This window comes from Phascolarctos cinereus, unplaced genomic scaffold (assembly GCF_003287225.1).
Source record: "Phascolarctos cinereus isolate Bilbo 61053 unplaced genomic scaffold, phaCin_HiC Scaffold_4;HRSCAF=312, whole genome shotgun sequence".
In the NCBI taxonomy this organism is placed as follows: domain Eukaryota; kingdom Metazoa; phylum Chordata; class Mammalia; order Diprotodontia; family Phascolarctidae; genus Phascolarctos; species Phascolarctos cinereus.
The window spans coordinates 338746029-338765040 of NW_027555847.1; the positions used below are offsets into that span (position 1 = coordinate 338746029).

The window sequence follows — 19012 nt, forward strand, 5'->3', positions numbered from 1 at the left end:
AGGACCAGAAAAAACCTCTTGCTGCAGGTCATGTTTGAGCTAAGTCTTAAAGGAAACCAAGAATTGCAGGATGGGAGTACATTCCAGGTATGGGGGACAGCTGAGGCAAAGGCATAGGGACAATAGATGGAGTGTCATACATGAAGAACAGCAAGAGTTTGACTGAAGTGTAGAGTGTGTGGATCAGGAGAAATAAGTAGTGAAACTGAAAAGGAGGGTGAGATCAGATTGTGAAGTACTTTAAATGTCAGAAGAGTTTATATTTTATCCCAGAAGTAGAATTTATTGAATAAATAGTGGTGGTTTGACCAGATGTGGACTTTGGGAAGATCACTTTGTTGGCTATATGGAGGATAGATTGGAGTGAGGAGAAACTCTCAGAGACAGAGTCCCATTAGAAAGCTATTGCAGTAGCTCAGGTGAGAATTGATTGGGGCTTGAACTCAGGTAGTCACCATATGAGTGGAGAGAAGGGGATGTACATATGAGATGCTGTGGAGATAGAAGTATGATTTGGCAACTGATTGACCAAGAAGGGTGAGTGAAATTGAGAAGTCAAAGATGATACTCAGGTTGAAACCTGGCTGACTGGAAAGATCCTGGTGGCCTCAACAAAATAGGAAGTTTGAAAGAGAAGTGGGTTTTGGGTAAACAACAAGTACAGAAGCCTACAGGGATTTCAGTTCAAGACACCCAGTAGATAGTCGGTGATGCGATTATAGCTTGGGAGAAAGAGCAGGGCTGTATATATAGATCTGGAAGTCATCAGCCAGGAAATGATCATTGAACCCATGGGATCTGAGCACTAAGTGAGAAAACAGAGAGAGAAAAAGAAGAGTATGCATTATGGAAGTCTGGCATGTTTGCACCTTTTCCTTCACTTTGCACAAATTTAGGCCCCTTTATGCTGAATTTGGGACAGTCTCTTCTTATACTGTAATGCTCTACATGACCCTTCCCAGCCAGTCCCCATCTCACCAACTCTCTGTCTTCCTGTGCTGACCTCGAATAGAAAATGATTCACTGTGATTTTTTTTTCTTAGGTTTCCCAATCAGGATTCAGTCTGATGCATTTTCTTTATCTGTGGGGAGGAACTATAGGGATGAAAAATTTCTATACTTCTTTCTGCTACTCCTTCATCTTCAGTTATACTTCTTTGTAATGTAGATTGTTGTTCATTTTTGTTTTAGTGAGGATTTGGGGGAGAGATCTAGGAATAGTATAAATTCAGAATTTTTTTTAAAAAAAGAAATCTCTGGGAGATTTTTAATACATCCATTAAATAAGGGACAGGGTAGAAAATGCAGATTACCAAACTTTCATATGCTTTCATATTGCTGATTAGTACACACTTAATGGGGGATCAATGAGTGAATACCCAAGTTGCCTAAATCACATAAGATCGTAAATCTAAATGTCCCGGAAAAAGTAGTCCCAGAAAATGCCAGTAGGTACAACTTAACACCGGGATTGCATGGTTATAGATTCCCAGCCCCAACTCCCCCAGGCATCTCAGTAAGACATATGGGAAAAAAGCCCTCTGGGATATAGATTGTAAGTGGAAAGGGATAATAATTTGCATTTGTACGTAATCACAGGTTGTAGAGAAGAAATTATCTTCTCTTAGGAATGTGATCCTTTGAGATATAATCTTCTGCTCAGAGCTGATATACTTACTTCTGTCGTAGTATAGATATACTAATGAAATGGACCTTATTTGGATGATAGATTATTAGTTGCTGAGAATCCCTAGTTTTTCAAAGAACATTACTTTAAATGACCTCTAAAATATAGATTATGTTATGTCATTGTTTTAAATGTAACAAGGGTGAATCAGCATTTTATAGCACTGTTGTTAACATTCGGAACAACTAACTCTGTCCAGTGCTGGAGGATGAGCCAATTGAATTCATTTTCATTTGCCCTCCTTGGAGAACTCCAAAAATGACTGACCAGCTGCCTGTAAGATGTCTGGCATAGAGATGTCTTATTAAGCAACAAAGGACGAGTGAGAAGCCTTATTTAAATGAGGTTTTGAAGTGAACATGTCACTGGTCTTGTTTGTCCTCTTTCCCCTGGCTTCCTACATTATTCCCATTAACTCATTCCTTGAGAGAAATGCTTGTAGAAGAAGGGTGATAGCCAGTCGAGTGCAGTTTTGCTTTGTTTTGGGCACATTGTCCAGTTTGTTTGAACAGCTTGACCGATCCAAATTGGTGGGGACCATACCACCTTTGTGGTTATAGAGTACGTATAATTGTGGTTGTGCAACTGAAGCTGTCCACCCTGTGGCAGAAATCATCATTTGCCATAAATATGGAAGGTTTTCAGACCCAGTATATTTAGTGTAAATATAGCTACTTGGTATTGTAGTAGAAAGAAGACAATAACCAAGTCAGCCTTTGCTTACAAATTCTGAGTCAAGCCAGGAAAATTTTTCCCCCCAGTAACTAATTGATCAAATAAAAATACTTGGGATAATCGTATCAATAATTTTTTTCTCCCTTCTTACATTGTCATTGGTGGGGATCGAATATTACTAACGGATTCTAGGGGCATTTAGGTGGTGCAGTGGATAGAGCACTGGGCCTGGAGTCAGGAAGACTCATCATCCTGAGTTCAAATCTGGGGCAGACACTTACTGGCTGTGTGACCCTGGGCAAGTCACATAACCCTATTTGACTCAGTTTCCTCATCTGTGAAATGAAGTAGAGAAGGAAATGGCTAACCACTCCGGTATCTTTAACAACAAACACCCAAATGGAGTCATGAAGAGTTAGATATAACTGAAACAATTGAACAAGAGCAAAAACCATTCTAGGCAAGCAGGATAATCAAAATATAATGCATCTGCATTTAGAAATAGGTACTTCAAAGACCTCTTCCCTCTTTCTATTATCATTCATATTTATTTGCGTTATTCTCCCTTTCTCCCTCACAGAAATCGCAGAAAGTGTATTGTGTCCTCTAAAGTCTGCACTCATAGTACTAATTTTTCCCGCTTTTGAAATTGAATACCGAGAGGAAAGGCCCTAGGGCAAATATCACCATTGCTTTTTAGATCAGTTTTTGAGGAAAATCATGCAAACTTTTCTTCACTCCATGATATTTTTTGTAGAGAATTTTCTTAGGAAATTCAAGCTCTTCCCCACATAATGATGGTCAAGAGCAACAACATGAAACTTTTTTTAAATTTGCGCACCTTAAAACAGCAGAAGCTACTGATTTTGGCCATTTGGTTATTCATCACATCTTTGGCCACTGATATGAGTGTCCTAGTTGTAAGTCTTGATGATTTCTCTCCTTTTCTCCTAGAGATCAGAGTTCATTTTCCACAGCTGACTGGAGTACTCACTCTTGCTTTCTTCATTCATAACTGTGTTATTACACTCTAAAGAACAACAAGAACCAGGAGAACAATGTAAGTATGTGAGGGAGTGACTTCATTGTATCCTATGTATAGACTTCATTTGTTATGTGAGTCATTTAATATTTGGAATAGAAATATTTTTGTCACTTTACCTTCATTTGAAAAGTTACCAATATTTTGAAATATCTAGGTATATGATAAGGGGGGAAGGAAACAAGCATTTATTAATCACTACATGCCAGGCACAGTACTAAATACTGAATATACAACTGCAAGCAAAGAGAAAGACAGTCCCTACCTTCAAGGAGCTGATAGTCTTTTTTTGTTGTTTTTCTTTTTTTTAAGTAAATTTTTATTGATGTCCTTTGTTTCTTACATCATCCCAGTTTTCCTTAGTATTCCACCTCCTCCTAGAGAGCTATGCCATATAACAATATTTTTTAAAGACAAAAAAAAGAGGAAAAAAAATCAGCATAACCAATCAGTACATTGAAAAAGTCTGAAAACATGTGCAGTGTGCACTTGTGGACCTCCCATCTCAACAAAGAGGTGGGTTAAAGGTATCCTATCATATCTTTTCACTGAAGTCCCATGCTTGATCTGTATAATTTTGCTACATTCACTTTTGATTTGTGTGTGTGTGTGTGTGTGTGTGTGTGTGTACATTGTCTTCTTTTCCATTTATATTGTTTTCTTGGCTCTGCTGACTTCACTGTATCAGTTCAGATCTTTCCATGCTTCTTTGTGTTCATCACATTCATCATTTCTTGTATGGTAGTATTCCTTTACATTCATGTGCCACAATTTGTTAGCCATCCCCCAATTGATGAGCATCTGTTTGTTTCCAGTTCTTTTCTATCACCAAAAATGTTGCTACAAATACTTTTGGTGTATATCAGGACTTCTTATCATTGGCTCCATATAAGCCTAGTAACGGAGTCTCTGATTCAAAGAGTATGGACATTTTAGCTAATTAATTTGCATAATTCCAAATTGTTTTCCAAAATGATTATACAAGAAGGAGTTTATATTCTAATGTAGGAAGACAAAACAAAAAAAGGAGCTGAAGAGGAAAGGTAGAAGAATGGGAATGAAGATGATTATGAGGCCCTAAAAATTAAGAACAGTGATGGAAGGATGGTGAAGGCAGGTTGACCTGGGCCCCTTCATAAAATGGAGCCTCCAAGAGGAACTCACTAATGGGAAAAGGGGATGAGCCTTGAAGACAGATATTCAGTTGTGAGTAGGCCACAGGTATGGTAGGACGAGCCAGGACCAGGACACCTAAAGCACTGAGGTAAGTTCCAGGAAAGAACAGCAGTAGAGACAAGATTTTGATGTCCAAAAACTCAGGAGCAGGGCCAGGAAGGGAATCAGCTTCTCATATGGATCTGTGATCTCTTAAATGTGTGTATTCCCTCCATGTGATTAAAAATTGTGGTCCACCTGTGCCTACTGATTCTTTGTGGCTGTAGCCATGTGCTATGACACATACCATAAATTTGCTGCAGAGGTTTCAACCATTGTGCTGGGGGCTTTATTTTAGCCCTCTTAACCTTATTGGAATACCAGTAGAGCACATATTCTGTCCATTAGTTATTTCTGCATAGCATGTGTGAAATTTTCATGACTTACTGAGAAGATGCTAAAATATGTGACTAAACTAAAGCATCTTTATTAGTATACTCTTAGAACATAATTTGTAATTCACAAGCTTCCCCGTAGATTATTTGGTGGTCCAACTTCCTCATTTTACAGATGAGGATACTGAGGGCAGGAAACTTTAAATGACACACTTAAAGTCATACAGTTACACATAGCAGAGCTGAGACAAGAACCCAGGTCATTCCAGCTACTTTTCATGGAGCAGTGTCCAGTATATAAGATCATGCTTTTATCTGATTACCCTACAAAACCTGAACATGATTGGGGGAAAAGAATTATTTGAACTTAGATTTTTGAATTAGATTTGCATTTTTCTCTAGAGTTGGGCTGGATCTATTTTTATCATGAAAGTATAGGTGCCTTAGAGATTTATAGGAAGTTAATGTTGCTTACTTTTCTAGATTTTTGAAGGGTATTTGAGAACTCTGTTTAAAATTACACTTGTCAGAGCAATGTTAATAATAAAAATAAGATGAGCTTACACATGCCTGGCTCTGGTCCTTATTAGTTCCATTAGCCACGCTGTCTTCAGGGTAATATACAAAACACATGCATCAAGTTTCTAGGCTTTGGGACATCTCATAAGTACACACTTAGGCCATTTGTTCTTTTGAAGTTATCACCAACTCATGTAGACAGTCACTCTGCCATACCTTATGTCTTTAAGGAACTTGGAATGAACAAAGCTGAGCCCTTGTAATATGATATAAAGAAGAGTACTAGGTATGGAATCAAGTGGACCTGAGTTTAAATCTCAGCTCTGCCATTTACTTCCTTTGTGACCTTAGGTAAATCACTCCATGCCTCAGTTGCCTTATCTGGAAATTTCAAGAAGTTGGACAGGGTGACCACTAAGCACTCTTCCAGCTCTAAATTCATGATTCTTTTATCCTAATTTAGAGCCACTAAAATCCACAGCCAAGTAGTATAAGTCCAAACACAGGAAAATCAAATATTTCCCTACCACAAAGGAGGAAGCTTCCAAAGTCTTTGAAAATAGTAGATATTTCCAAAATAAAATTTAAGCAGAAATATGTACTCAAGGTGATTGTGATCCAAACAACTTTTTTTTTGCATTCAGTTTTGGGGAAAGAACTAAATGACCTGGAAACAGGTTGTTATCAGGAACTTATCAAAAATTCAGCTTCCAAAATATGCCAGTATGGCCTATGCAGATTTAATCCAGTGTTTTAAGTTTATTCATGATGCTGACCCTGAGCCACTGTTAAGTACTAAGTCCCTTCCATATCAGCCACTCCTCTCAAACAGATTCAATTATGATCAGTACAACTCACAGTTAAGTGCTTCTTTTTGTATTCTGGGGTGTGAAAGTTGTCATTTCATGTCTGTCATGGTACCTCTCATTTATTTGAAATTTTTTATGAATCAGAATAAAAAGAACTGATAAGCACTCCAAGGTTTACACTAAGTGCTTTTCCCACAACTCTGTCATTCCTATTTTATAGATGAGAAAACCTATACTTAAAAAAGTTAAATGACTTGCCCATGGTTCAGGAGTCAGTAAGTGGTAGAACCTGGGCATAAACAGAGGTATTGTGACCCAACTCCAGTACTCTCTCCAGTACAGCACACTGATCACTTTATTCTTCTATCATTTAGGATAAAAGAGAATTTGTCATACTTATAATCAGAGTTTTGAGAACCATGGTGATGGAAATGCTAATCTGATGTTGGAATGATTTAGCTTTAACTGGGTAAATGAAGAAACTGATCATTTCTGATGGACACAAAATGCAGAATGAAACCTATTTTGGGCCAATACAGGATTTTATTTTGCTTGTCTGTGCATAATAGTTACAAGGGTTTCATTTACTTTTTTCAGGAGTAGAAAGAGATGAGGGAGAGAGAAAATAAATTCTTGTTAATTGATTAACAAAAAAAAATTTTAAGATGGGAGAAAAAAGAACCTCACCCTTTTCCTAAAAATTAAAATTGTAATTATAGGTTGAGCACATAGAAGTAGAAAACAGAAACCTTCAAAGATATGCTAGAATTGACAAGTTAAAAATACATTCCTAACTATTATTCCTTATTTCTCTTCTGCTCCTTACGAAGCTCTGAAATGAATTCCACTCCACTTTCCATAACACCTAAACTTTCCCTCCTTTTCCAGAAAGTTTGCATTTTATGCTTAAATCAGTCCCAGCTTTTTTTAAAGTTTAAAAACCTCATTAAATGTGCATTGCCTTGGGATCTGAAGACCTAGATTCTAATTCTAGCACTAGTAACTAGCTTTGGTTAAGTGCCTCCATTTTCTCAGCTGTAAAGTGAGAATAATAGCCACTGTTGAGACAACTTAAAATATTTTTAGGACATAGTGAGTATGTGTGAAAGTGTCATAATTTTGTACTTTTATTTTTACAAGATATTACTGCTACTAATGTTGTATCACTAGGCAATAATACTTCCCCCTCATTTATTTCTCTCTTCTTGGGTCATAATTTTGTACTTTTATTTTTACAAGATATTACTGCTACTAATGTTGTATCACTAGGCAATAATACTTCCCCCTCATTTATTTCTCTCTTCTTGGGTTTAGAGGACACTTTTGCATCTTTACTGGGGCATTATTGATGGAATTTGGCCTAAAGTATTTTAGAGAGAAGAGATTGGATGTATGCTTTGATATTTGAATTAACTATTTAGTATATAGCAAAAAATAACATCTAGGCAGTCCCTAACTTTTTTTTCTGAAAGTTTGTATGTAAAGCTAGTTTTTTTATAGTTGAATGCATTTTTCCTTAGAAACGTTATAAACTGAGGGTTACCTATCTGAGCCTCAATTTCTTTGGCTGTGAAATGGGATGGTAATACTTGTACTACATATCTTACATATCTTGCCAAATCTTTTTTTTAAGTTACAAAACTATATTTAATTGGAAAATATTATTACTAAGTTCTCAGGAAAACCCATAAAAGCCTATTTAACTCATAAGGCAGCCTAAGTTTAGTACTATTTCAAATGGTACTGATCACACTATACTAGTTCTAACTCCACATGTTAGGAACCATTCCTACCCTCTCCCTGCTCCACCCCACTCCAGCTCTTCCATCCATGGGGATGGCACTGGGGCTCAGGATTAGGGCTCCAGCAGGGGGAGGCTTGAGTGGGTATGGAGTGAGTCTCACTTATCAGAGAATTACCATGAAAATCAGGAAAGGATAGAGGGTTTGAGGCTCCAAGGTTTACTTCCAATGATTAATCCAGTTATCCCAGTAATTAATCCAATGATTAAGTTCATTTTGGACTGGCTGCTCAGTTTACCCTCATACTTTCCTTTTATAGGGATCTAGGAATTTATCTTCCATTCACACTGCCAGAAGTTCAGAGCTTCCCTCCTCTGTGTCCCCACCTTCCTCTTCTTTTATTTTCCATTAAACTCTCTTGGGAAAGTTGAATAAAGGTGCTTGTATGGAGTCTTTGGGCATACAAAGAATGAAAGTAAAATTTGTCTGTGTTTCAGAGGAGAAAGAAGGAAGGAAATTAGTATTTAGCACATACTATGTGCTAGTCACTGCTCTAAGTGCTTTACAAATATTCTTTCATTTTATCTTCACCACAACCCTGGGAGGTAGTTGCTATTATTATCCCCAATTTACAGTTGAGGAAACTGAGGCAAACAGGTTAAATGACAGCTAGTAAGTTGTCTGAGCCTGTATTTGAATTCAGATCTTCCTGACTTCAGGCCCAGCACAATCTCCTATGCAATCTCACTAGGTCCCAGCAGCCCACACCAATTATCATGAACATTTTGTCATAGGAGTTAGGCTTATCTTACTTTGTTCCTTCAGTAATGTCAGTCCTGCCACCTCAGCAGAGTGTACATGATAAGAAGCTGGATAGTGTGTGTACGTTTGAGTGGGGAGTGATTCTAGACAGCTGGTTCCTCCTTCAACAGCAGCTGCTCTCATCTTCCCCCCTCCCCCCAGCCTGCGTCCACTACCACCCCAAAAGAAAGCTACCTTCTGTCTTTTTGGCCTAGACCTGTATACTCCTACGTGGAATGCACACTCTTTACTATTTTGTTCAAATCTTTGTTGCCCCCACTTGGTGCAGGTGAACGAGAAAAGTGAGGCATTTATTTAAGCCTAGAACTAGGACTTTTAAGACTAGAACTCCCGAGGGCCTATTATGCTGCCTTGTGAAGAGACTGAAATGAATCAGTCCCTGCTCTCAGAAAGATTATATTCTTCAGGGGACTAAAACACATGCACAGATAAGTAAATACAAAATATATGAATACATTAAAGCAAGTTGTGGGGCAAATTGGAAAGCACTAACAATGGGGAGATGCAGAAATGCCCCATAGAGGAAGTGATACCTGGACTGAGAGACTTGAAGCAATCTAGAGATTTTTTTTTCTTTTTTTTTTGATCTAAACTCAAAGGACAAAAAGCCCAAGTATTTCCATATACATTTAAGAGCACAAAAAGAGAGTTGTATATTAAACTATAACTCCTTTTTAGGGGGCAGCTAGGTGGTGCAGTGAATAGAGCACTGGTCCTGAAGTCAGGAGGACCTGAGTTCAAATCCAGCCTCAGACCAAACATTTGACACTTACTAGCTGTGTGGCCTTGGGCAAGTCACTTAACCCCAGTTGCCTAAAAAAAAAATGAACAAAACACAATCTCTTTTTCATTCTGCTTGCATTTTTAAAAGGCTGCAGTAAGTTCCACATTACTTTCAAAATTGCTCTGCCTGTCTCTGCTTCATCTCAACTTCCTTCTATTCTCTTCTGTGTTTTTTTTTAAAGGTTTATTGCTAAACACCTGTTCCTCTCCAACACTTCCCACCCCCACCTCCGTAACTCCCAGTTTAAAATAGAGAAGGGAAAAAGCCCCCTAACAAAACAACATAGTGAACCAGAATGACTCTCCACACTAGTCGTGTCCAACAACGCATGTCTTTCCCCTTGGATCCTCTGGAGATATAGTTGATCATTGTTTTGCTCAGCATTCATGTCTTTCAGAATTGTTTTTCTTTGCAGTGTTTTTTTCTTCATATAAATGTTCCTCCTAGTTCTGTTCATTTTGCTCTCCATCAGTTTTATACTTCCTAGGATTACTGAAATCATCTCTGTCTAACTTCTTATGACATAATAATGTATCATAAGTTGTTCAGCCATTTCCCCATTGATGGACACCCCCTTATATTCCAATTATTTTCTTTCCTTTTTTTCCCTTTTAATACTGCCTTTCGGATCAGGAATTTTGTTTTGCTTCTAACTATTCACTCTGAAGTGTTATTTACCTTCTTGCTCTCCCAGTCCTGCTTGGTTTGATTTATTTCTGCCCCAAACTGTATGTGTTCAATTCCCTTTTGTCCAGTTCAAAAAAGAATGAAGGTTATTTAATGTCTGCTCCCGTTTCCTCTATGTTTAAATACTCTTCGTACACATCCCAAATGTGAGAAATAGCAAGTTCCACCCTCCCCCTCTTCCTCTTTTTTGTTTTACATTAGTATCTTCCTTTTGTCTTCTGTTTTTTGTCCTCTTCTCAAACCACTAGAACACAATAGATCTGCCCCCTGGACCTTTTCTCTTCCTAATCTCTAAATACCTTTGGAGTCATTAAGATTCTTAAGGTCACGTGTTTCTACTCCCTCATTAGTTTTTTATATACATACACACACACACACACACACACAGGCTATATATAGGATATTATATAATAAGCTATATAGAATTGATGGGCCCTTAACACATTTGGTCTGTCCTTTATGCCTGAACATCTTGAAAAAAGCTCACGATTACACTAGACTTTCTGAGTAGGTTCTAGTGATCGCATGTAGAACTAGTTGTTTTGTGCAGCTGACAAAACATGACAGTATGGGGCAGCTTGGTGGCGCAGTGGATAGAGCACCAGCCCTGAATTCAGGAGAACCTGAGTTCAGATCTGGCCTCAGACACACGTACTAGCTGTGTGACCTTGGGCAAGTCACTTAACCCCATTGCCCAACCAAAAAAACCAAACAAACCAAAACATGACAGTACTTTTGTCGCCAAGAAACAAATGTTAAAACCTCTTTTGGTAGATTGTATTCCTTAACGTGTTTCAACCACAGCACAGAATTAACAATAAATTTTGTGCTGAAAAGAGGTTATTCACACTAAACACAGAAAATTTATTTGAAAAAAAAATAGAGGTAGTGTAGTCTCCTTAATGTTGTATAGGTCAGTTGATTGAGCTGATGTAAATGATTGTCCTCTATGAGGATTAGCATTTAGGTCAGTTTGGCTCGAATATAGCATACTGAGAAGGAGTAAAGTGAAATCAACTTGGAAAAAGTAGATTGTGCAGTTTGGATGAAGTGTTGGGGATATGAGGAGGAATAACATGAAATAAAATTTGATAGGTAAGGTGGAACCAGATTGTGGATGGCATTGATTGCTAGACTGAGGAGTTGTTTGTTTGTTTGTTTGTTTGTTTGTCTTTTAATTCAATATATAGTCAGAGTAATTGAAAGGTTTTTTTGAATAGCAAAATGACATGATCATACCTGTTCACCAGGAAGGACCAGTACAACAGTACTCTGTAGGATGGATTGTAGGAGGAAAATACTGTAAACAGGGAGATCCGTTAGACTATTCCGGTTCAGTAATCCAAGTAAAAGATAATGAAGATTTGAACATAGATGGCAGTGATAGGAAACAATAGGTACAAGATATATTACAGAGATAGAGCAGTAGGTCATAGTGACTGCATGAAGCAAAGGAAAAGGACAAATCAAATATAACTTAGAAGTATGGGTGATCGGGAAAATGTGGTGACGCTGGCATAGATAAGGAAGACGGGGAGGATTTCAGGATTTGGTAAGGAAAATGAGTCATTTCAGTATGCTGAGTTTGAAGTGCCAGTGGCACATTTGGGACCATTAGCAACTGAAAATTTCATTCTGATTTAAGAAGCTAGGTGAAGGCTAGAAATGTATATTTGTGAGTCATTCCCATAGAGCTAATAGTTGAAGCTATAGTTCTTGATGATATCACCAAGGGAAAGAATGTAGAGAGAGAAAAAAAGAGGGCACAGACTTTGGGGCCATGGGTGTGAGGGAAGAAAAGGGGAGCCAGTCAGTCAGTAAACATTTATTAAGTATCTACTATGTGCCAGTCACTGTGCTAAGTGCTGGAGAAAGACAAAAAATAGTCCCTGCCCTCCTGGAGCTCATAGTCTAAAGGGGATACACATGTACACAGTTATGTACAAACAAACGATGTGCAGGATAAATTGAGATAACTGACTGAGGGAAGACAGTAGTATTAAGGATGATCAGGAGGGACTTCTCATGGAAGTTGGGATTTTAGCTGGGACTTGAGGGAAGCCATGGAAGTCAGGAGACAGCAATGAAGAGGGAAAGAATTCAAGGCCAGTGAAAATGCCCAGAGTCAGGAGATGGAGCATCTCGTCAGAGGAGCAGGAAGGCATCCAGTGTCATTAGGTCAAAAAGTATATTTGGGGAGAGTGAGAGAGGCATAAGAAGATTGGAAAGGTAGGAGGGGGACCAGGTTAGGAAGAACAGTAAAAGACAAACAAAAAATGTTATATTTGTTCTTGGAGGTGATGAGGAGCCATTGGAGTTTACAGAGGAAGTCACATAGGCCTGTACTTCAGGATCATCACTGACAGATAAGTGGAGGATAAACGGGAAGGGCAACATATTTGTGGAGGGACACTAACTGGCAAGCTATGGCAGTAGTCCCAGATGGTGAGGTCCTGCAGCTGGAAATGTCAGAAGAGAGAAGGGGATAAATTGAAGAGATGTTGCAAAGGTAGAATTGATGGGACTTGGCAACAAATTGAATATGATGTAGAGGAAGAGGTGAGAGAGAGTTGAGGAGTTGAGAATGACTCCTGGGTGGTAAGCTTCAGCGACTTTAGAGGATGGTGATGCCCTCAATAGTAATAGGAAAATTAGGAAGATGGAAGGGCTGGGGGTGGGGGGAGGCAGTGGGTTCAGTTTTGGACATGTGACATTTAAGTTGACTACATGACATATAGTTCAAGATGTTAATGGAGTCGTTAGACTGGAGGTCAGGAGAGAAGTTAGGTGGGATGGGTTGATGTGAGAATCATCTGTATATAGATAGTAATTGAATCCAAAGGAGCTGATGAGATCACCAATGGGATAGAAGGAAAGGACGACCATGGATTGAGCCTTGAAGTTAGTGGACACTACCTGGATGAAGATCCAGTAAAGGAGCCTGAGTAGGAGCAAAGATAGAGGAGGCAGTCTGCTAGAGAAGACAGGATGGAATAGGATCACATATAAATATAAATAGGATGGCTTGACAAGAGGGGCCACTTTTCCATGTGAAACAGGTGAAGGGAATAATGTCATAGGAGTAATGTGAGAGGAGTATAAGGGGAGGTAAAGGAGTTCTCAACAAAGGGCCTCAGTCTCTTAATGCAGCCAAATATTGCATCAGTTGTCTTTGCTGCCATGATCATACGATGCCAAAGTCAGAAATTAAGGGAATGCACACAGAGCAGGATCGAGTGAAAGTTGAAGGACAAGGCAGTATACTGCCCTGTCAAAGATAAGGATGATTTACCTCATGCTAATATCCACCCTAGGCAGCCTCCTTTTATAGCAAATCGTGTTCCAGCCACACCTTTCCCTCCCACAAGTTATGCTTATTGAGCATTTTTTCCTTTACTATCCATAGTATTTTCCTGACCTTGCTCCATGCAATTTTTAAATTTCTTCTAGAGTCAGTTCACTTCCTACTTAGTTTGGACACAAGTATAGGATTCTGGGAACTTGCAGGAGTCTAGCTTGGGGTGGAACCAAGATGGCAGAGTAATAGGAAGCCATATAGCCCAGCTCCCCTCCACAAAACTCATCCAAACAAATGTAGAAAATTCACCAGACCCAATCCTGTTGGAGAAATCCAGGAAAAGTCACAGGGAGTCATTGTCCAGCCTGGCTGGGCATAGGGTGACAGAAAGGTCTGCAGACATTGCACTTGTTGCACTTTAGTGCCCAGGGAGAGGCTGTGCCCCGAGGTAAGAAAACATCCCAGATCCATACTTGGGCATCATCAGACTAATAATATGGTATTACAGTGAGAACAAGTGCCAGCTGGCAGCTTTGCTACCAACTCTCCAGTTCTGGGTCACAGAACCAGGACAGACTGAGAAGGGGACCTGGGCACAAGGGGTGATGTTCCTGTGTAGGGAGGCCTTGGGGCAGGGGTTGAAGGGGTGGGGAGGGGGATGTATCAAGGAAGGAAAACATTCAGAAGCAAGAGGCAGTTGTACGGTTCAGACTCCAGGAGCAGAACTGGGTCCCAGTTCCAGCTTCTACCCTAGCCTGCAGGGGAATAATCACGGCAGGATTCCCAGACCGAGGTCTTTTCACTCAGAAGCAACAGTTTCCCAGCTGATAGGGCTGAGTCCAGTAGCAGCCTACTGTTAACTCTGACTGAAACTTGGATCAAAAACTTGCCAAGCTCAGAACAGGGAGATAGCAATCAGATTCTGCCTTGGATCAGACCACTTTGGGGGCATTAAATAGCTTGCAGGTCCCCAGCCTGTTCCTGAGATCCTGGACTACCATAACAGTCAGTACTCCAGGAAAGGAGCAGGCTCAGCATTCCCTCCAGAAATGCAGTAGAATCATATCCAAACATCAGATCCACAGTCGGGAAAGTCAGCTGGAAGAACGAGCAAACAAAAAAAAAGAAACACACCATAAAGAGCTATTATGGTGTCAAGAAAGCTCAGGATAAAAACCCAGAAGAGAAAATTGCCCCAAAACATCTATAAGCAGAGACTCAGAGAAAAACACAACTTGGGCACAAACTTAATTGGAATTCTTAGACAAAATGAAGCAAGAGTTGAAAAATGTTTTTATAAATGAAATGAGAACACATGAGGGGAAAAAAAAAGGAATTGAGAGCTATGCAAGAAACTATTTGAAAGGGAATTAACAACTTGGCACAAGTACAAAACTTTGCCCAAGCAACAAACTCCATGAAGATTAGAATGACCAGATAGAAAGTAATCACTCCATGAGACAAGAATATGAAAGCAGAAGACTGAAAAAATGGAAGAAAATGTAAGATATTGCATAGCAAAAGACAACTGAGCTAGAAGACAGATTGAGGAGAAAAAAATTAAAAGATTTTTTCACTATCACGGGCCTGCACAGCTTGTGGCCCGTGGGCCGTTTATGGCCCATGGGCATGCCAAAGGATTTTGGATGGCCCACGAAAAATGTAGAGTATTTTCCTGTGTTTTTCGTGGGCCACCTGAAATCCTTTGGTGGGCAGCTTGTGCAGGCCTAGACTATCAGACTACTATGATGGGAGAAAAAAAATAGACCTAGACGTATTTCAAGAAATCTTAAGAGAAAACTGCCCAGATCTCTTCACATCAAAGGGCAAAATAAAAATAGAATCTACCAGTCATTTCCTGAAAGAAACCCCAAAATAAAAGTTTCCAGGAACATCATAGCCAAAATCTAGAATTCCAAGTCAAAGAAAATATACTGCCAGCAGCCAGAAAGAAAATCCTAGTACTGAGGAGACAACCAAGATCACACATGATGTAGCAGCCAACACTATAAAGGAGCAGGGAACTTGGAACATATTATTCAGAATGCAAAGAATACGTTCATCCATATTTCTTGAGTTTTACTGGGTAAGTTTTTTATGTATTTATGGAGAGAGTGAGCACACTGTAAGCATATCCTTGGCTTTATTCACTCTGCCATAGCTCCTTATGTGTACCCATGTTTCTCTGAATTCTTCATTTTCAGAAATTTCTTACAGTGAAGTAATATTATTTTTAAAAATTATATTTTATTTATGGTGGCCAAGAATAACTTACTCAGCAAAACTTGAGTATAATGTGACAGGGGGGAAAAAAGGAACCCTTAGTGAAACAGAGGACTCCAAGCATGAAAACACAAGAACTACAGAGAAACTCTGACGATCAAATACAGGGGTGAAGAGAAACATGAAAATTTTAATGTGAATGATAAAAAATTGAAAAAGGCTAAGCTGCTTACATTCAGATATAGGGAAATAATACGTATCCCCTCTGAACTGTATCATCAGGGGTTATATAGGGAATCTATATAGATATGGTCTGAGAGTGTTTTTGTTGTGTCTTGTTGATAATAAGAAAAGAAAAGAATAGAAAGAGGGGAAGGGGAGAAGTGAGGGAAGGTTTGGGAAAAAATTATCTCATAATTTGGGTGTACAAGTAGACATCTATTTATAAACAAAGAGGGAGGGAATTGGGGGAGTAGTTGACACTTAAATTTCTCTCTCTAAATTGGTCAGGGGAGAGAGAAATACACCTAGTTGGGTTTGGAAATATATTTCACTTAGTAGGGAAAGAGGAGAGAAAAAGGAGGAATAAGAAGGAGGAATTAGAGAGAGGGTAAATTAAGGAAGGAAAGGGTTCTAAACAAAACAAAGGATGTTCAAAAATATTTATAGCCTGTGTCTCAGTAAATTAAAGTAAGCCGAGGGACAAGGTTCCAAGCAAGATCAATTTATTAATTAGGCTAGTAGTAACCAATAATTGGGTCAGTAGCCTCTCTCAGTGACCAATGATCCTGAGGGCTGACAGGAACTTTCATAACAGTAAACAAGACAGCAGAGCAAAATCTCCAGCATTGTGAGACTATCTTCTTCTGATTGTTATGATGACAATCCCAATTGGTAGAAATTTTAACGAAGAGGTAGGTTAAGAATGGCCTCAGCTCCTCCCCATTACCTCCTCCCTGGGAGCTGGGAGTTATTAGGATAGGATTAGTCTACAGATGTGAGTGTAGTTTGCAACCCCCTCTGATTCAGTCCACTTGGATTTGAGTTAAGTGACTGATGGTTGAGGTTACAAAGGAACATGAATGTGTGATAAGTTGGTGGTGAAGGAGGTTACAAAGGTAGATAATACAAGTGTGGAGATTCATTTCACAATAGAATTGAGTCCGGAATGGAGGTAAAGAGTGAAGTTACAACAAAGGAGTTTGGATTTACCTGTTATGGGAGAGTATTAAACCCATAGCAGCTTAAGTCTTAAAAATAGAATTAAAATCAATTTTCAATTTTATACCCCTTACCGGGTGGCAGTGAATAGAAATCTGAGGAGGTGGAATTGGGGAATGGCAGAATAAGTTATGCCATATAGATGTGATGGAATGTATTGTGCTATAAGAAATGATGAAGGGGATGGTTTCAGAGAAACCTGTCAAGATTTGTATGGACTGATAGAGTGGATAGAACTAGGAAAAGTTTGTGCCATGACATCAATATGGTAAAGACAAACAACTCTGAAAGAATTAGGAACACAAATCAGCATGATAGTCAACTATGATTTCAGAGGACTAATAGCGAAACATGCTACACCTCTTGTTAGAGGAGTGAAGGATATGTGGTGCAAAATGAGTCTTGGGTTTTGGTTTTTGCTTGTTTGTTGTTAATATAGGCAGTGTGGAAATTTGCTTTGCCTGGCTGTAAATACTTATCACTGGGTGGGGCAGCTAGGTGGCGCGGTGGACAGAGCACGGCCGTGGATTCAGGAGGACCTGAGTTCAAATCCGGCCTCAGACACATAACACTTAACTAGCTGTGTGACCCTGAGCAAGTCACTTAACCCCATTGCCTAGCCAAAACAAAAAAAAAATATTTATCACTGGGGTATGTCTTTGTTTTGTTCTCAATGAGGGATGGGAAGGAGAGAAGGTGGATTTTTGCTGATTGAAAAAGAACAGTTTTTAAAAAGAATGTTGCTTCACTGTAAGAAATTTGTGAAGGTGGAGAATTCAGAGAAACTATTGCAGAGTGAATAAAGCAAAACTGTGTGTGCGCTCGTGTGTGTGTGTGTGTGTGTGTGTGTGTGTACACAACACTGCAAATGAAAACAGAAAAGAAGAGGGAAAAGAGAGGAGGAGAAGGGAGAATTAGAGGGAGGATAGGTTGACGGAGAAATCAGTCCTAAGCCAAACAAACTTTAAGGATGTATAAAAATATTTGTAGTTCTTTTTGAGCTGGCAAATAATGGGAATCCCGGAGAGTGCACCCAAACTGGGGAATTGATTAACAAGTATAATTGTAAGTATACAAATGTAATGGAACACTTTTGCACTGTCAGAAATGATGAAGGAAAGGATTTCAGAGAAACCTATGAAGTCTTGTATGAACTGATGCAGAGTGAACAGGATCAGGAGAACAATTTATATAGTGACAGCCAAGCGTGATTGCAGAGGACTAATGAGAAAATGTGCTACCCACCTCCTGATAGAAAAGTAACAGATTCAGAGTGCAGACAAATATATTTTTGGACATGGTCAATGGGAAATTTGTTTTGATTGACTATATATGTTGGTAATGGGTTTGTTTTTCTTTCATTCTTAATTGGAGAGAAGGGAGTGTGAGAAGACATATTTTTGCTGATTAAAACAAAATATTTCTTTTTCTTTAAAAGGAGTTCAGCTTGTACCATACCATTTCTCCTTAGGAGTAGACCCCCACCTCTACGTCTGTTTATTGTCCCCAGTCATCAGCAGCCACATCTCTGATCCCACTATGGAGCAAAAGCAAAATCCCCAACCTCAAGCTAGCATTCCTCTGAACTCTGCACTTCATCAGTTTGGAGCCCAGATGGCTCCAAGGAGTCTTGAAGGCCTGGAGTGGCTCTGGAAATAGCTAGTCAGCTTCCTAAACCCTGATAGCACAATGAGCCCTTGAAGTTTGTTCCCTGAATAGACTGAGGACCTGCTGGTGTGTTTGACGCAGTAGAAATTGCAGTTCTGGGGAGTCCTCTCCAGAACTCCTTATAGCCCTGGCCAAAGTGGCTTTTATAATAGCCCTTAGTAGCTTACAGGAACAGTTGACACCTGATTGTGATTTTATATTTCCAGCTACTGGTTCCACTGGCTTGGGTAAGGCAAGGGATCATAGAAGTTGATGCCACCTCCTTTAGGACTCTAAGCCAAGTTT

General features: G+C 39.3%; 1 protein-coding gene across 1 annotated transcript in view; it reads left to right on the forward strand.

The window, feature by feature from the left end:
- SLC38A9 (solute carrier family 38 member 9) overlaps positions 1 to 19012 on the forward strand; it is a 91809-nt gene that overhangs the window by 50199 nt on the left and 22598 nt on the right. Inside the window, 2 exon segments of the mRNA XM_078153196.1 lie at positions 3317 to 3388; positions 3391 to 3422. Of these exon segments, the coding sequence (XP_078009322.1) occupies positions 3317 to 3388; positions 3391 to 3422 (104 nt within the window).